Source organism: Pelodiscus sinensis, chromosome 12 (genome assembly GCF_049634645.1).
Source record: "Pelodiscus sinensis isolate JC-2024 chromosome 12, ASM4963464v1, whole genome shotgun sequence".
NCBI classification, from domain to species: domain Eukaryota; kingdom Metazoa; phylum Chordata; order Testudines; family Trionychidae; genus Pelodiscus; species Pelodiscus sinensis.
In genome coordinates this window covers 14,094,017-14,113,903 of record NC_134722.1, presented here as the reverse complement: position 1 = coordinate 14,113,903, position 19,887 = coordinate 14,094,017, and the positions used below count along the sequence as shown (strand labels likewise).

The window sequence follows — 19,887 nt, the reverse complement described above, 5'->3', positions numbered from 1 at the left end:
TCCTGCCTGCCTCCCCACCCCCACAACTTCCAGGGCACAGAAAGACGACTATGCAGCAGTGGAGCCATTGATGTGGTCCTGGTGTACAAAGAGCAGGCAATATTTTGGAAAACCTTTTGGGTCTGCATCCACTACAAAGTTGTTCTTTCCACCGGAACTATCCTAGCAAGCAAGAGACAGACTGTATGTGGTGCATCCTCAACTGTGCAGCAGTTAGTCGTCAGGGTTAGTTTCAAATTAGCACCACTTGTTATCTCCAGAAGTCCTTCACATACATCCAATTTACTCAGGTTCTGCAAGGGGCCCAGGACTGGACTCTTAGGTATTTGTAATTAAAATGTGTGAACTCTTAATCTGAACTGTGTTGAAAGGTAACTCAATTTTTTAAGGGATTAGAAAGGAGATTTAAGAAAGATTTGCATAGCCATAGCACTGTTTTGGCATACAACCAAATTCTACATATCTTTAGTTGAGTATGAGTCTATAGGTACTTGACTTCATTGGGAAACAGTATGTAAGGGTCTTGCCTTGTAACAGGATCTGGCCCTGTGCTTTGGTAGGTGAGTGTCACAGATGTATCTGTTAATTACATTTTCTCTGAAAAGAGATGTTAAATTGAGGTCCATTGTTCTGAGAATGGAGGAGTGGGGGGGATAAGATAAATTTACACTGCAGTCCTTCTTAGAATGCCTCCAGACTCTTTAGGATAGTTGATTCAGCCCACTATATAGGTACTGTAAATTAGCATATATAACCCACACCCGTGCATAATCTGCAGTTTTTCTTGAATGAATAAAAAAAGTTTTAGATAACCCACGGGTTGTACGCATCCACGGGTTACATATGCTACTTTAAGGTAATTGCACATACCTGCTGCCAGCGGGGGGAAAGTAGAGCGCAGCGCAGGCGAGCTGGCCGGCCTGCAGGAGGGGAGCCACACTTGTGCCCGGGCTCTGCGCAGCCGCAGTCATTTGGACTTTAAACATCCTACGCGTTCCAGAAGGCTGTTGTAGTCTGAGATTTAGGTCCGGCTTTTATCTATAATGGGTGCACCACCCAATCTGCAGCTGGTTTTGCACACATAATTTCTTCTTGGCCTGGTGCTCTTTTGGAAATGTGAAACCCTGGGAAATTTTATATCATGTATATGCCTTGTATTAAGTGGCTTTCTACTATAATAGTTTAACCATTTCAATATTCAGTGTTTATGATTTAGGGAACATTTATCCTTCCCTTTCCCCTCAGGTTAGAGGGACTGTATACAGAAAACTAATATAGTGAAGTAAAATTCTGACTCTTATTATTCTAGTGTCCTGCACAAAATATCTACTTAGATGATGGTGATTCATACTGTCCCAGTCTGGTTAGGATGCATCAAAATGAAAACTGGCACCAAATGAAACCAGTCCCACAGTAGAAGTGAGGCTACAAAGAGAATGGTACCAAAAGGAGTTCCGGTTTCCACTATAAGATAATGGTGTAATTTTCTTACAGAGCAGGGATTAAAATTGTATTCAAATATTGGTGGAAGTGAGTGGGAAAACTAATAAAAGAATTGGGTTCCCTTTGATATTGGAGGGTCGAGGAATTCCCTCTTAAGCAAAAATGGCTGACGACAGAAAGAAAAGCTGGCCTCTGCTTTGAGATGCTGGGCTGGGATTCAGCATTTCTGGGTTCAGTTCCAGCTTCCTGTGTTACATTAAGGAATGTCCAGGCCTGCCAAAAGGGGGAGCAGAGTAAAGGGGGCAATTGTCCTAGGGCCTGGCAATTCAAAGGGGCCTGGGGCTTCCAGCCACTGCTACTGTGGCAATGGCGGCAGCTGAGACCCTTTGAATTGCCACCAGCGTGCTGCTCGCGTGGTGCTGAAGTCCCGGGGGGCAGCACTGCAATTTGAGTGGCACTGAAGGCTAACTGTCCCGGTCCTGCCCCTTCTGTCCAAGGCCCCATTCTGTGGTGGGACACACACACGCCCACACCCACCCACCCACCCTACCTTTCCCCGGGGCCCTCGGGCATGTCATGTAATCATTCTATGTTTGGATTTCACCCTCTGTTTCTCCTACACTTTCCCACACTGTCATTTGTAAGCTCTTTGAGGCCGGTGCTATCTTTTGCTTTCTATTTATACAGTTCCTCAGACAACAGTATAAGTAGAAATCATGTCCTTTCCTAGAAAACATCATTGCGAGGCGTTCCAATGAAAATTACATTGATCGTTTTGAGGGAGGATGCCAAGGCTCTCAGGATTATCTAGTTAGCCTAGTGTAAATAAAAGCATTGATTGCTGATATTTACATATCATGTCACCCGGAGCTCTGGTTGGAATAAACAAGAATGTGTTTATCCATGGATGATCTTATTAACCAAGCAGGCAGTTTACAAATGCCAGCCTTTGGCTGGAAATATAGTGAGGGTTTGCTAAATTAAGCCAGACATCATCATTCAAACCACAAAGCCGGTTCTTGCCTCCAAGTCTCAGTGAGGTGACACAGGTGCAATCAGGCTGAATGTGGCTTATAAATGTGTCTTCTGTGCATCTGTTTTAACTAAATGTAGGGATAACTCCATATTCTATTCCAAATGTCTTGCAACTCTGTTTTGATGCATTATCACCGTCCTCCAACCTCAAGAAAGTTCAAATATTTTTTTTGTTAATCCAGAGCATTTAAAGCCTGCTGTGACTAGCAATGTAAAACTCAGTCCATTTAAAGCACAGAACCAGCAAAGCGCTCCCCACAAGCAAACTTCTGCACCCACATGCAACTCTGTTAACTTCAGTGAAATTCTGCCCAAGCATAGGAGCTTCCATTGACAAGGAACTACTTGCAAGATCTGTACTTTAATATGCAAGGTATCCTGTGTATTTTATGAGCTCTTTGGTTTCAATAGAAGCCCTACATGCAGAGGCCTTGCAAGACAGGGTCGTTAATTTGTTTTCACTCACTCTATCATTCACAAGCAAGATATGGAATCTACTATATATTTGGAAGAGTCTGTCCATCTGTCTGTTTAAAAACTCCTCCTAAATATATATATAATCATACAGAATGCATTCACCCAAAACTGATTACAAACATCTCCCCTGACCTAGATCGAGATTGTAATTAAATCATGCAAAAGCTGGTCTTGATATGAAAGTTTTGCAGAGCTCTGCTTCTAGCCTAACTATTCCGCTTTCAGTGATACTGTGTGGAAAACAGTACTTCAATTTCACAGCATATTTCAGGACTTCAAACTTCTGGTTTTGTGCCTTTTGAAAACAAAACAAACAAATTTTAAAATTCCCTGTGAAATGGAAATTACAATGGAAAATGCTCATGTAGATAACTTCAAAACAAACTCCGCCAGGTAGGATGCAAGGGAGCCAGGAGTCTGGATGCTTAAGGAGCCATAAAAGAGCAAAAAGCCCCAGAGCTTGGGAGCCAGCAGCCTAGGTTTCAGAGGAACTTATTAGCTGTCTCCAAAGAACGTTTTGATTGTGAGGAATCAACAAACTGACAAAAAAAATAATTTTTCCAGCCAGCTCTTGTTTTCAATTAGATCAAGAATAACTATTAAATAAGTCTCATTTGAAGTGGTAGGAGAATCTGGATTCATTTTGTACCGCACTTGCTCCTTGTTTCACCTTCTACAGAAGAGCAATGTGACTTTTCTTTGTTATATTCAGACAGTCATATCGTGAACTTGATCATGAAGCAGTGGTTGCAATTGTATTTCATAGTTCAGAAAAACTTAATCAATGTGACAGGTTCAAAATCCTGCAAGATATTTCATACTTTCTGCTGGATCATCTTAAAAAGCACTACATAGCTCAACCTCTCTGCTGTAAAATTGCAAAACTACCTTAAAAATGGCAAAATTATCCTAAAAAGACATTTGAGAAAATGACACAAAACTAAACTCAACTGTGAAATATCATTCAAAGTCTTTTCTGATCCCTCATTTAACAGGCATCCAATCCTAAAGCGTAGTGTTATGTTATTAATAAAGCAAGTAGGGTAGTCACATTCAAGTATGCAATCTTCGTCATACACGCTCATACTTATCTCCTATTGTAAGCACAGCAAGACGCTGTGGCTATTGTAGGCACACTGGACCAGATAGAGCATTTTCTATGCCTCCCACTTTCTCACTAGTGCTACAAAACCCTGATATAGTGGGACCAAACTACCGTAGCTGTGTATCAAGATCAAATGTTTACAATCTACCATAGATCTTATTTTAAAGGTAGGCATGACATGCTGCAGAACTTTCCCTAGAGGAGAAATGTACATGATTAGCCTAAGCTGTTTCCAAACATTTTCAAAATCTTTAAGGCTATGCTCCCAGATTATACTTAGGGCTGGCCCTACCATGAGGTGAATTGAAGTGGCCGCCTCAGGTGCCAGACTGGGGCGGGGGGGGGGGGGGGGGGGAGGGAGAGGGGGAGCGCCACTAGGACCCAGAGTGCCAGAGTGTAGAAAATTGTGTCTGCTGCTGGTGCATATGTAGGTAGCAGAGCAGCAGTACCATGAGAGGAGTAGAACTGAAAGAAGGTAGAATTGAGACCTTTCTAAGTTTTGGCTCAAGCGAGGGGGCATGGGGTCGTCATTTGAGCTCCCTGACTCAGGTGCCAAAATGTTGTGGGCTGGTCCTGACTATTCTTAATAAAATCGGTGCTCTCTAGAACTCTTAGGCTATGCCCCTCCTGATAAATGATGTCAACTACAAGTAGCAGAGTGTGGCTAATCCTGTTCCTTTTCAGCATGGTATTTATTGTCATGTTGCATGTGCCAAAATTTTGTTCCAAAGGAACAATGCCAAAGAGGATTGTAAACATTACTTATGGTGTTTCTATGGAAGGATTTGTAGTGATAATTAGAGAGAATGAAAATTTGCTTTTTAGAGACAAAAAATTAGGGAAACGATTGTCTAAAATCTCCAAGCTCAAGTACACGTCTGAAAGCATGTGTTTTTCATTGTGCTGTAGAGTCACATAATACCATTTATCAGATTAGGTTGATCCCATTGTTGTCAGTTCTACCTTAAAATGGAAATGGTGAAACTGAGAGGGAGAAAGTTACTGTTCTATAGTTTGACTGCAGCCTTAATAAGATGAATAATGGTGAACATAAGAATGGAAATGCTAGGTCTGATCACTGGTCCATCTAGTCCTGTCTTTTGACAGAGGAGAACGTCAGATGCTTCAGAGGGGACAAAAAGAACAGGTCAATCATCAGTGATCCATCCCCTGTTGTTCAATCCCAGGTCTGACAATCAGAAGCTTAAGGGCACTCAGAGTGTAAGGTTACATCCCTGACCATCTGGGTTCTTCAGAAGATGTGGAGTGTTCCCAGCCATTTGATAGCATCATCAGCCTAGTGAAAAGCCAGTAAACCCCTCCTCTCTTGTCAGAGTAAGCCAATGGGCATTCATCACACACATGCAACCTCATCTGAAGTTGATGGTTGCCCTGTCCTGTCCAAAAATGGTTCAAGGATGACTGCAGGAGTCTTGGCAGGGTAAAACATAGTGGCTGCGTCTAGACTGGCATGATTTTCCGCAAATGCTTTTAATGGAAAAGTTTTTCCGTTAAAAACATTTGCGGAAAAGAGCGTCTAGATTGTCACGGATGCTTTTGCGGAAAATCATCCATGCCAATCTAGACGCGGTTTTGCGCAAAAAAGCCCCGATATCCCCGATGGCCATTTTCGCCAATCGGGGCTTTTTTGCGCAAAACAGTTTTTACCTGTCTACACTGGCCCTCTTGAGCAAAAGAATTTGCGCAAGAGGGCTTTTTCCCGAGCGGGAGCAGCATAGTATTTGCGCAAGAACACTAACAATCTTACATTAGATCATCAGTGTTCTTGCGCAAATTCAAGCAGCCAGGATAGACAGCTGGCAAGTTTTTCCGCAAAAGCGGCTGTTTGTGGAAAAACTTGCCAGTCTAGACGCAGCCAGTGGGTAGATGTTTAGGTGGGTGATGAGGCAGTGATTAATGAATGTTGTTGCTGACTACTCATTATGCCAAGCAGATTCTGTCATGTCCTTTGGTGACATAAGTGACCATAAAGGGTATCTAGAAGATGGGTGAACTCGTGGGTGATTGAAGAGATCTAAGTACAGAAACAAATCTTGACTAATAGCCATTGCTGGGCCTATCCTCCACAAATGTATCTAATTCTTTTTTAAAGCAAGTTATTATTTTGCTCTTCACAATATTCCATGGCAACAAGTGCCATAACTTGACTACATTGTGTAAAGCAGTTCTTCCTGCTGTTTGTTTTAAACCTGCTGCCTATTAATTTAATTGGATGGCCTCTAGCTCTTGTGGTATATGAAGGACTAATTAGCATACACTTTCTCTATACCATTCATGATTTTATAGACTTCTATCATATTACCACTTAGTTGTTTCCTTTCCAAATTGAGAAGTCCCAGTTTTTTTAATCTCCCTTTAAATAGCAACTATTTCATACCTTTAATAATTTTTGTTGTCCTTCTCTGTACCATTTCTATTTCTGATGTATCTTTTTTTTAAATGAGATGATTAGAATTGAATCCATTATTCAAGTTATGGGCGCATCGTGGATTTATATATTGGCATTATGATATTTGCTGTCTTATCACAAAAGCTCATGATACTATTTATCTAAAATCTTGGTCTCTAAGGTGCTACAGGACTACTCATTGTTTTTAAAGTTACAGACTAACATGGCTACCCCTCTGACTACCTAACATTGTTAGCTTTTTTGCTGCTGTTGCACATTAAGCAGTTATCAGAGACCTAGCCATGATGAATTATGCATATAAGTAGTGAAAAAAGCATACTTTATATGTGCAGAAAGAAGATTGAAAATGGGAAGATTTTGCAAAAAAGTCAACATTTTGAAATTTTCTGTTTTGCATTTTCCATGAAACTTTCTGCATTTTTTTTCCATAAAACTTTTGTAAGTCACATTCAAAAGTTTTTGTTCACTCAATACTCAGTTTTCTGTAAGAAAATGTGGTTTCTCTAAATGAAAGAAATATAACTTTATAAACAATCTTTATTTTAAGAATTCAGTAAAATGTTCTGCTCAAGAAAAGAAATCAGAAAATTATTAAAAAAATGAGAAATTTCTGTAATGTCATTTAATTTTTCCTAAAAATATTGTTTTTGAAGGACCAGTTTTGGAAGAAAAAATATTAAAAACTCTGAAAAGCTTTAGTGCATGCTCTGAGTCTTTTTTCTTTAGTAGAGAGACCATTAACTTAAAATCATGTTAATTCTTTTCATAAATGAGTTAAGTAATTTCATTTATTACACTGGCACTTAAAATTTCATATCCTATTCTAGTACCCATTTTTTGGTTTGTTGCTCTGTGAGAAACCCACCCAAATGGAAGCAAGGGACTGTAGCAAGAAACCAGTGACATCCCGCTAGTATGTCATAAGTACCAGTTTGTATGTCATAAGTGCCAGTGACATAAGTACCCAGATTATCAAAGGTTTTTAGGTGTCTAACTCACAGTGAACTTTACATAAAGTCTCTTTTTATATAAAAGACATGCTTTCTTTGAAGTTAGAAAACTAAATACCCAAGAGAATATGGGCTGTGGAACCCTAAGTCTCACTGAAACTATACCTCTTACTCAGCGCACTCATGGTAATTTGAAGTAAATGGGAAGTCCACTGCTCACCTGCTTATAGTGACACAAGTAACAAACGTATTTAAAAGCTTTCAAAGCCTAAAGCTGTACCACATACAGGTGAGCGTAAGTTCCACTGATTATTGTGGATTTCCCTAATGTACATGGAAAAACTCTGGCCTAAGAGGCTGACAAATGCCCATAGTAAACAAACTGAGGGAAAAAATAGAAATATTTTCTGGTAATCCCTCAGTAATAATCATTGTAGGTGTAACCTATAACAGCAGTATGTAAATGTCTGTCTTGCAAAAGTGTCATTTTAAATGGATGCTGTCCTTTTCATGTGAAAATTTTGCAGTAACGGTATTCACTTCAAAATACCATTGTGAAAGAGATGCGTGATAGTTTTCCAAGTATAATTTACCACTTGTTAAATTAATTTTATCCCCAAAGAATATTTCTTCTGGATCTGTGAGGATTTACAGCTGATTTATTGTGTGACTATGAATTGTCTGATATAAGAAAGTTTTGAAAACTGCATAGGCCTGCTTGGATTTTATTGTATGATGAGCAAATTGGCAGGAAGAAATCAAATAACTGACTTTGTTATTGATTGTTATTGGAACTGATATGACAATATATTTTCAGGGTCAAGCTGTTGCTCAGCTCTGCTCAACAATCCCCAGTGTTACAGTTTTTGGAACAGCTTCTTCATTCAAACATGAAGCAATCAAAGATTCAGTAACTCACCTGTTTGACAGAAATGCAGATTATGTCCAAGAAGTAAAGAGGTAAGGGTTTTATTTTGATTATCGGAATTTGTAGTAGCCAGTGTATTACTAAGAAAACAGTTAGTTAAGAATATCTACGAGAACTGGTTAAACAGGTTGGTTTTGAAACAAGCGCACTCCTTTAGTGTAGATATTTTCAGTCTTCCCAATGAAAAGATAATTATAGTAAATGAGTATCTCCCTCTTACTTTAGAATCAGCATAGGCTTTAGTGATAATGTTCACTTTTAAATGTCTACCACAAGCCAAAGGAATTAAATGAAAGTGAACAAAGAACATAATTGAGGGAAATCTAATCTCTATTATTTTCCTATAGGCTGGTCATCTTTAATTTTTGCTGTTCATGAAGTCTTTTATTGTAGATTTGGTGCAATTTATTCAAATTTGGGGGGGGGAATTATCTAGTGCAGTTCTGTCTTGGTTCTTGTATTGTGTGAATCACTAGTATCTTGAGTTCCATGGTGTCAGAATTGCGAGTAAGTAGATGGTGTTTGTTTGCTTTAAAGTTAGAGTCATTCTGTAGCCTCTTGAAGTTGTCACTAAGGCTTCAGTTTCTTCGCAATTTTGGGGGGGTTGGTCTGATGAGTTAATCTGAACAAATGGGGGAGGGGAAGCAATGTTCACAGAAAATTTTCCCTGTTCAACATGTAACATTTTGAAGCACATTTTCATCAGAGTTCAGAACAACTCTCTGACTCTTACGCATGGGACACTGACTTCTCCTGTGCTTTACCAGTGGAAGAGATAATCTCCTTGGAATGCCCCACTTTCAGTGGTGGTAGGTGTTCATTACTGTATTCCAAAGGGATTATTACAGTGGAACCCAGTTATAATGGAGACAAACTTTGCTACATGGAGTTCGCTACAAGCAATTTGGAATCTTCACTGTGGCTTATTACCAATGGATTTTCCCCTATGATCAGTCTATGGGATGTATGATTAAGGGCCATTTGGAATAAAGGTAAAATATACCTGCAAAATGTCTCATTTTCTTTTTATGTTTGCCATGATTATGGTTATGATTATGACGACATGGTGATGAGTGTGTCACTGAAATTCAGGGGATAGAGCTGTGGGAAAATAAAAATGTCCATCCCATGGGAAATTCCTCTATTTGGAATTTTGGTTTTGCCTTGTATCAGAAAATGGAAAATGTAGATTGATTGAAAGTGGATTTTCCATTGGGGGGGAAAAAAAAAACATTTTGATTGAAAATTCCTGACCAGCGCTAGTAGAGAGATGTCTTGGGTGGCAGCATGTGGTTGATCTGCTTCATGTGCTCCTGTTTTATATCAAAATCTCCCAGTAAGAATATTTGGGATGATGCTTACAAGAAAAAAAAATTGCTATCCCGATAATATTATTAAAGGGTACGTTGAGTATCATGTTTACTAATGAAAGCTCATCACGCACCGAACTATAGAGAAAACTGTTGCATGCACTGTTGTAGCAGTGGCATTCCAAGGATATTAGAAAGATAAGGTATGTGAGGTAATACCTTTTATTGGACCAAGGTCTGTTTGGTGAAAGAGACATGTTTGAGCTACATGGTGCTGAACAGACCTGAAAAAGGACTCTGTGTAGCTCAATATGTCTCTCTTTCACCAGCAGAAGCTGGTCCAATAGAAGATATTACTTTACCCACTGGGGGAAATTACTGGCCCACACAAATCAGCAGTTCTTAAGGGTTACACTACTAAGGGAAGAAGTCACATGTTTTGTGGCTCTTTGTATTGTGCTTCTGGCAGACATTTGAGAGCTCATTTGCTCGCTCGCTCGCTCTCTGTTTTCTGAGAAAAATGAAAGATTTTTTTTTATAGGTCATAAAGCTTTCCCTGTTCTCTGACTTTGTCTAATTGCAGTTAGGCAATTTCAAGAGGTATGGTCATCACAGCTAATAGTTGCTTTTGGGGATTAGAAACTGTACCTTATGCCTTTGATAGTGCCAAGGGTATAATTATCCTAGAATAATGTATCAGTGGTTGGCATAATTGTATAATTAAAGAGAACTGATAAATAATTTGCAACTATTAGGGTTATTTACTTGGTTATAAAGTAGAATAGCAGGTTTTAGTCAAACTGGGGTCAAGAGCTCACAGGTTTAGTTTAGTCCAGAGAAATGTGAAATCACATTCAAGTATTGGCTATATTACAGTATTTCTCTTTTGCTTACGTTCTGAATATTGTCAGATGATATTCTTTTTCAGATACAAAATAGAATTTTCTTTTGGCCGGTGAATACTGAGCTATAGTTCAGAAATGCTTGCAAATAAGGTTATTTGCTGGAACCACATAATATTTCAAATCCTTTGCTACACAAATTATAGCCACATTCTGCCTTTGGATTCATGTAGATGGCTCCTATTAACCTCTCTCAAATCTCAGTTTGATTCAAAGAATCACAGGACCATAGAATACTAGAACTGGGAAGGGACCTCGGGAGGTCATAAAGTCCAGTCCCTTGCTCTCTCAGCAGGACCAAGCACTGGCTAGATCATCCCTGGTAGATGTACATCAAACCTGCTCTTAAACATCTCCAGTGATTTGAGATTCTACAATCTGCCTAGATAACATATTCCCGTGCTTAACCACCCTGACAGGAAGTTTTTCCGAATGTTCGACCTAAACCTCCCTCACTGCAATTTAAGCCCATTGTCTCTTGTCCTATTCTCAGAGGCCAAGGGGAACAATTTTTCTCTCTCCTCCTTGTAACATCCTTTTAGATACTTGAAATCCAGTATCATGTCCCCTCTCAGCCTTCTCTTTTTTTAAATGAAACAAGCACCGTTCTTCCAGTCTTTGCTCATAGGTCATGTTCTCTAGACCTTTAATCATTTTGTTGCTCTTCTCTGGGCCTTCTCCAATTTCTTCACATCTTCCTTGAAACGTGGTACCCAGAACTGAATACAATACTCCAATTGAAGCCTAATCAGCGCAGAGTAGAGCAGAAGAATGACTTCTCGTGTCTTGCTCCTATTAATGCATCCCAGAATCATGATTATTTTTTTTGTCAACAGTGTCACACTGTTGACTCCATAGTTAGATTGTGGTCCACCTTGACTCCTATATCTCTTTCTGTAGTACTCCTTCCTATACAGTCACATCCCATTCCATGTAAGTTTCACGCATTGTTCCTTCCTAAATGGGGAACTTTGCATTTGTCCTTATTAAACTTCATTCTATTTACCTCAGACCATTTTTCCAGTTTGTCCAAATCATTTTGAATTTTGACCCTATCCTCTAAAGGATTTTGAATTTTGACCCTATCCCTACCCTCCACTTGCAACCCCTCCCAGCTTCGTATCATCCACAAATGTAATAGGCATACTGTCTATGCTATTAGCTAAATCTTTAATGAAGATATTGAACAGAACTGGTCCCAAAACTGACCCCTCTGTAACCCCATTTGTTATGCCCTTCTAACATGACTGTGACCCATTAATAACTGTTCTCTGAGAATGGTTATCCAGCTGCTAATATAATTTCTACCTTCTCATGTTCTGCTTATTTCCCTCCTTTGTCTGGTAACAACTCTACTGCTGAGATAGATATGCATATTTTTTTGTCATCCTGTAATAGACTATCTCAGTCAAATCTCAATTAAGCCAAACTTCACACTCCTCAATAATTATCTGTGTCACCTATAGCTTTCTAATCACACCACAATACTCTTCTTCCTCATTAATTTTTCCAGAAGAAATAAATACACAAAAATAGTGCAACTAAGAAATCATTTACAAAACACTTTGCTTGTTTTGTTGCAACTCACTCCCCATTTCACATATTTAGCTGATGTCAGATTCTGACATCTTTACTCGCATTTAGTAATAAGTTACTCCACAAATAGCCCATTAATGTCAATGAGATCGAGTGAGAAACTACTTAACATGATTGTGAGCGGCAGGGTTGAGATTCTAGGCCAAGTTTTTGAAAAGCAACTATTGATCTTGGGTGTCTCCATTGTTGTATTCCCAAGAAGAAACGCCTGGTTTTCAGCAGGTGAATGCTAAGCACTTCTGTTAAACTAGAAGTTCTTAAAATGGCTCAAGCTGTATATTTTGCAACTGAAGTGTCAAAATCACTAGTTGCTCTTTAGAATGCATTGGAAACTGTGGGTGCTCTGTAAACAGTAATCCTATAGTAGACCAGTTAAAAAAAAGTGACGTCTTCATTCCTGTTGCAGTGTGAGTTTTGCTACTCTTGTGTTTTAGAATCTCAGCAGAAGGAGTAGATATTGTTCTGGATTGCCTGTGTGGAGAAAATACTGGAAAAGGCCTCAGTCTTCTCAAACCACTTGGGACATACATTTTATATGGTGAGTAAAAACATAAAACAAGTTTTAAAATAAAACTTGGGAACACCCTTTAAATCATCCAAACTTCTAAATTCTCACCAGGGAATATGAAGAGTATACATGACTGTCATGTTACACTTTGTCAGTACAATCATTTTTAGTCAAGAGTTTTGGAGGAGCTGAATTCTTTATAGGCTAAAAACATAGGAGAATTCAGTTTGTGAAAAACAGGTGTGTTTTTTTTTGTTTGTTTTTTTTCAAAATATTGAAAGGCAAAACTGGTTGTATGGTCAAATATATCCCTCTAGAAGGAATAAGTTTGGGGAGTGACTTTGAATCTCTTATTCCAGAAGCCACAGGAAGCTAACAGTTTGGCAGAAGTAACCACAGTATGATGAATGGAACTGTAGAAAGACTGCCATTCTGGAAGTATTTAATTTGGTCTGACACCAAGCAGTGCAAACTGTACCCACACTTCTAAATCTCACATTTTAGAGCCTCAGCCTGTGTCACTGGCCACTCAGCATGTTTAATAATGGAATAGCTTTCCTACAATTCTGTATGCCACATACCTTACTGCTAATGAAATAGTAACACCTCCAGCCTCTCTGAGAGGATAGTTAAATAAATTACATATCTTTGAAGACAGAGCCAGAGAGGAAGTTTACATGGTTCTAGCTATCATTAGCTGTTAAACTATAATGGTAGAGAGGAAACTGTAATAGGGAAGAAGGGATTTGCTACCAAATACCTAATATTCTCTAGTCTCCTTGTCTATGAACATCTTTCTGAGAGGCTGAATTGGTGGTTTTAGAAATAATGAATACTTGGCTGTCATTTGGTAGGAACGACTTTTTCTTTTGTTCTTGAAATGTGTAGGATGCTATCAACTTGACTTCTTTGATTGCTGTACCAATGATAAAAAGGAAGGGCATCATTGAACCTTATGCAATTTGGGAAAAAAACAAAGAAGAAATCTTATTTGTTGTTGTTTTATTTTTAATGCAGACCATTAAATGGCCTCATTCATTGGCATGTTAAGGGATGTTAACATATATGTGCTCTTTTTTTTCCCCCCTAGGTTCATCCAATATGGTTACTGGGGAAACAAAAAGCTTCTTTAGCTTTGCAAAATCAGTAAGTGTAGTACTCCTGTGGTTTTGCAATGCCACGCTTGTTAGCATTTATCACTGAAATCCGTTGCTGTTAGCAGCTTATTTCATTACCAATACCAACATAATTTATCTCCATTTCACTCTTTACTAACTCAAATAGACAACAACACACTGGTGCAAATAAAGAGTGTTACATGGAGTGGAGCATGATGTTTTTCTTTTGTTATGACAGCTAGACAAGAGTCTCCTCTTTATGCAATAAATGTTTGAGTTGCCAATAATCTGTGTAAAGTCATTTTATATCTTAGATAAAACTAAACTATCAGTTTGTTTTCTGACTGGCAGTAGCATGTTCTCTTCACTATACAATTGAGCTCCCAACGGGTTCTTCACGTCTCTGAAAAGCCTGTCAGTACAATGGCGTGAATTTGAGAATATACAGGCAGTCCCCGGGTTACGTACAAGATAGGGACTGTAGGTTTGTTCTTAAGTTGAATTTGTATGTAAGTCGGAACTGGTACATATTGTAGGGGAAACTCTAGCCAAACATTTCTCCAGAGCTCAGTTTTATTCTCCCACACCTCACTTCCCTCAGTCCTTTATTCTCAAGCTGAGGTGTCTGCTGAGAAAAGCCGCTCCGCGTCTCCCTGGTCTGCTGGCGGGGGCGCTAGCTTCGCGTCTCCCTGGTCTGCTGGGGGAAGCAGCTAGTGCGGGGTTGCCTCACCCCGTTTGTAAGTAGGGATCCGATGTAAGTCAGATCCATGTAACCCGGGGACTGCCTGTACTTAACTCTCAGAATAAACTTTAAAAAACAACAACAAATGGTCTGGTAGCACTTTAAAGACTAACAGAACATGTAGATGGTATCATGTGCTTTCGTGGGCACAGTCCACTTCTGCAGATGACCCCTTCATCTATAACATCTACATGTTTTGTTGGTCTTTAAAGTGCTACCAGTCTCTTCGTTTATCCTGTACAGACTAACTCAGCTACCCCCTGAAGCTTCTTAAAACTCAGAGTTCAGCTGGTGTTCATGTTTTGCAATGGATAGTGTAGCCAGCCCTGGTGGAAATGAAATTGGCTCCCACTAGTTTAGAACAGCTCCTATAGGTTTTGAAGAAAGCAACAGTTAGCAAGTAGTTCCTTGAGCTACTGATTCTCCATCTGAATCCAAGAGAGGCCAGGAGAATAAGATTTTTTTTTTTGAAAGATACTAACACAAACCACTAGGCGGGGCTATAAGTGTTTCATAATCAGATTAAAACTTTGGTATCCACAGTGTTGCACATTACAACTGTCTTGAAACCAGGTACCCTGGAGCTATGGTGGTGATAAACTGTATGGAAGTTGTAGGCTAAAACAAAAGCTCTAGTCAACATGTCTGGGCCTATATTAAAATTCCTTAAACCAGAATGAGTCAATAGCTGCTTTGTAATGGCTACTGGGGGTAATAATGCCATCTCCAGAAGCTGAAAAAACAATAAGAGAATATTTAATCAAAATGTTAAATAGTGCACCAAATTGTTCAGAAAGATGTAAACTGCTTTTTACACTAATCTAATTAACCCTTTGAAAATTCTTCCCAAGAACTATAAAAAAAAATTAATTAAAATTTTGCCCACTAGACTAAAACTTGCTAAGATGTGGGATCTCACTCCCAAGGCTGCCCTGGGGCTAAAATCATCAAAAATAACATCATTAGAGATCATTCAAGACTCCCTAATGTATTAATGTACAAGACTTCAGCAGGAGCTAGAGCAGCAGTGAGGATTGTATGATATTTTTGGTGGGTTGGGCTATTGGGGGGGAAGTAGAGTTAAGGTTTTTACAGAGGGGTTAAGCAGCTTCCCTAAGGTTAACAAAGGAAGACTCTGGCAGAGCTACAAATATAATTCAAGACTCCTAAATCCTGCCCCTTGGTCACAGGACTATCCATCCGATTCTCCCAATTGTCTACTTTTGCCCAGCAAAAACCTGCATTTGAGCTTCATATGCAAATCAGTTAGTTACATGTCTGTCTACCCTGTTTCTTTGTGCAAACCTTGTGGCTAGGATAAGACTGCTCTGGTAATTTTGGAATTTGGGCACAAAAAACAATCAAGTGTATTTTTATAGCCATTACTCTACATAAGACAAGGAGTAGTCCTGTAGTGTCTTAGACTACGTCTAGTCTGCAAGCCTCTTTCAAAAGTATCTTTTGAAAAAAGCCTCTTTCAGAAAAGTGCGTCTAGTCTACAACCAGTCCTTTCGAAAAAGCAAGCCGCTTTTTTTAAAAGAGAGCACCCGGGCAGTCTGGATGCTCTCTTTCAAAAAAGCACAGTTTGCATTACATAGCACCTTTTTTTTGAAAGAGCACTTTTGAAAAAAGGCATTATTCCTCGTAAAACTAGGTTTATCACGGTAAAAAAAAAGCCACGTTCTTTTGATTTATTGACCGAACACAGTGGTAGTCTAGATGCAGGTAAAGATTTTTTTTTGAAAAAATGCCACTTTTTCCCAAAAATCCCTGTAGTCTAGACACACCCTTAGACTAGCAAATAGATAGAATCATGAGCTCTCATGGGCACAACCCACTTCTTCAGATGGGTCTCACATGGGTTGTGCCAATGAAAGCTCATGATATTCATTCTCTCTCTCTTTTATTTATATATTTATATATATATAATTTGTTAGTCTCTAAGGGTACATCTACGCAGCAGTGTTATTTCAGAATAACTGGTGTTACTCCAAAGTAAAATAGTCCGCATCTACACTACAAGCAGTTATTTTGACATAATATCGAAATAATGGTGAGCTGGAGGACTTCTTACTTCAATTCCTGTATCCCTTATTTTACAAGGAGTAAGGGAAGTTGGAGGAAGAGTGCTCTTTCTTCAATTTCCTGCTGTGTAGACTGCACCAAAAGCCGAAATACGCTATTTTGACTTAAGCTATGCAACTGACATAGCTCAAGTTCCGTAGCTTATTTCAGCTTTAGCCCTGCTATATAGATCTACCCTAAGGTGCTACAGGACTATTCATTGGTTTTTGTTTTGTTTTTTGTTTTTCAGGTTACAGACTAACATGACTAGCCCTCTGAGACTTTTCTACATAAGACAGCTCAGTTTTCCATGCAGCTATTTCCTCATACTGTGCCTTTCTGCTGCTATTGTTCACATTTTTCTTTCATGAAATCCTTTCTCCTTCACCCTAGCCCTTCAGCTGCCATCAAAACAGAGCTTCTGTATTTTTGCTTTGTTTTTTTTCTTAATATCCTTGAAATTCATGGGCTTTTGAATCAATGTTGTGTCCTTTTATGGAACTTTTGAAGAGAACTTTTATGCTACGCTTACTTATTCTTCCATGGGAGATGTAAGCTCATCTAGATTGCTAATAAGCTGTTTGCATACACAGTATTATTGTGAAACCCTTTTTCCTGTGTGTTTGTTCTGTTAACCTTCATGCCATTTGTTTCTCTCCAGTGGTGGCAGGTTGAGAAAGTGAACCCTATCAAGCTGTATGAAGAAAATAAAGTCATTGCTGGATTTTCTCTGCTAAATCTACTTTTCAAACAGGGTCGAAGTGGCCTAATTAAGGGCATAATGGACAAACTGATAACACTGTACAATGAGAAGAAGATCAAGCCTCTGGTTGATTCATTATGGGCCCTGGAAGAGGTAGGAAAAAGGTTCCCTCCCTTGTTTCTTAAATTCATAAAGTAAATAATTATTTTGAAATATGAAATCAGAGAAAATTATTTACAGTAATTTATCCAACACATTTTCTTCTGAGAGTGAACTGTTTGCAAAACCCCTGACAGTGGCACATTTCTTTGTTGTCAAGAATGATGCACACATTTCCACAATGAATAACTTTTGCTTTTGCAGATGATTTGTTCCTTGTTTGTTGCAAATACTCATAATGTATGAAATGTTGGATTGTTGCATAGTATTCTTTCTATTTTGTGAGTGGGTGAATTGTTTGGCAATGAAGCATGAATTGCAGAAGTTAAGAAGTTATAGTTGAATACTACTCAATCTGCTTTCAATGAATGGTTAGTCCAATTCATTAGATAGAGATTTGTTTCTTGCCTATATTTGTGCTAGATCCGTCTAACCTCTCGTGAATGCAGGTGTGTTACTGAGCTGGGCAGATCAAAAGTGTCTTCTGATTTGAATAAATGTTCAGGGACAATTTTTTTCTATTGCTGCTTCAACTTTGTTTAAAAGATTGTGATCAAATTAGTCTGCTGCTTACCAAGCCACTATATTCTGAAAACTGTGCTATTCCTAAAATGTTAATAGAAGAAATATCTGGTTGTCTTAGCAGACTGAACAGACATTTATTTTTTAATTTTATTATAGTAAGACCTGGAGGTTTAATTTTTTTGTCTTGAGTTTATGAAATGTTCCAAGTTTGACACATAGCTAAGATGGTTGTTTTTCCCAACTCTGTTAAATGTGATTTGTGGTTGTACAGTTGCTATTCAAAAGATACTAGCAGCATATGTTGGCTGTGATTGACCTGTTGTTACCTTGCTTCTGCAAGACAGTAGTAACCACCAAGCTCCAGCTGTGTGTGATATCAGTCAAATACTTGAATGCTTCAGAATCAGGGTTCAGATCGGGCAGAGCACAGAGACTGCTCAGGCGGCATAGCAGAATACCTCCTCAGGTTATGGAGTGATGGGCAACCTGAGCTAATGAATAGGCCGCATGAGTGGCCCTCATTCATCTCAGTGGGCTTGAAGATTGACATAACCAAGAAGGTCGCCTGGGATTGGGTAGTTTAGCTAAATGAGCCTGTGTACCTAGAATTTGTGGGGTGTGCAACTGAACCATAGCAGCATTCTAATTGGATGTAGACGGAGCACACACACAGTCAACCTTAGGTGCAATGAGCACACCCCTTACTTCGCATGCCCTTGCTTTAAGTGAGTCATTTTAGCAATGCTGGGGGAAAAAAACTATGTGGACAGAAATCAATGACATCTGGCAATCCTGTGCATGGGGAGCAGTAAATAAAATGTCCTGTGGGCCACACTTAAAACCTCTATGGGCTGCAGGTTGCCCACCACTGGGCTATTGTCACATGTGAGATCTTCATGCTCACCCCGCTGGATCACTCTGCAGCTTTTGAATCAGTAGGCCACAAGGTACTAACAACACACCTACATGAGTTCTGGGCTCAGCACTACAGTGACTCTAATTGTTCCTCTTCAGTGGTGATGAGTAACTGCTCCTCCTCCCAGAAAGATTCATAGTATCTCAGCTTCTCTTCAGTGTCTATTTCAGACCACTGGCAGAGATAGTGAAATGCTGTGATGATAGAAATATTTTTCCTAATAATTTTATTCTGGAAAAAACAACAAATGGTCTGATAGCACTTTATAGACTAACAAAACATGTAGATGGTATCATGAGCTTTCGTGGGCACAGCCCACTTCTTCAGGTTTACCACAACTCAGTTTCCACATAATTATTCCTTTTGTTAGGTCAGTGGCCACTTAGTGTTTGTTACATCCAAAACACAGATGTAAGCATGTGCACACACCTGTATTCTGTACCCTCGCGGCAACAATTGCATTGGCCAAAATATTTAACAACCAGATCAGACTTGGGAGAAACCATCCCACCAAAGCGGTACTCCAGAGCGGTAAGGGAGAACTCTTGCAAGGGACTCCTAGAAAGACCTTGCCTTTTATACACTATTACAAACAAGAAGCTTAAAGGGGGTAGCCAAGTTAGTTTGTACAGGATAAACTTAAAAAACAACAACAAATAGTCTGGTAGCACTTTAAAGACTAACAAAACATATAGATGGTGGTATGAGCTTTTGTGTGCTCATGACGCCATCTACATGTTTTGTTAGTCTTTAAAGTGCTACCAGACTATTTGTTGTTGTTGTTTTTTTTAAGTTATTACAAACAAGCGAGGCTATTGTTTGTCATGGGACCTTAGCTAAGGCCAAATGAAACGTTAGGGGCGAATTCTGTCTTTCGCCCCGGTCAAGACAAGATTAATGACTGGGCCTCTTTCTTCAAGGTTTTATCTCATTTTGCCATGTTTCTCCCTAACTACTGGACCTAGCATTTTGTTA

The 19,887-nt window shown here is 39.2% G+C and overlaps 1 protein-coding gene across 1 annotated transcript in view; it reads left to right on the top strand.

Moving 5' to 3' along the window:
* Nucleotides 1–19,887, top strand: part of VAT1L (vesicle amine transport 1 like) — a 98,389-nt gene that overhangs the window by 29,592 nt on the left and 48,910 nt on the right. The window contains exons 4-7 of the mRNA XM_006122434.4: nucleotides 8,259–8,401; nucleotides 12,612–12,715; nucleotides 13,776–13,831; nucleotides 17,271–17,465. Of these exons, the coding sequence (XP_006122496.1) occupies nucleotides 8,259–8,401; nucleotides 12,612–12,715; nucleotides 13,776–13,831; nucleotides 17,271–17,465 (498 nt within the window). The remainder of the gene's footprint in view (nucleotides 1–8,258; nucleotides 8,402–12,611; nucleotides 12,716–13,775; nucleotides 13,832–17,270; nucleotides 17,466–19,887) is intronic.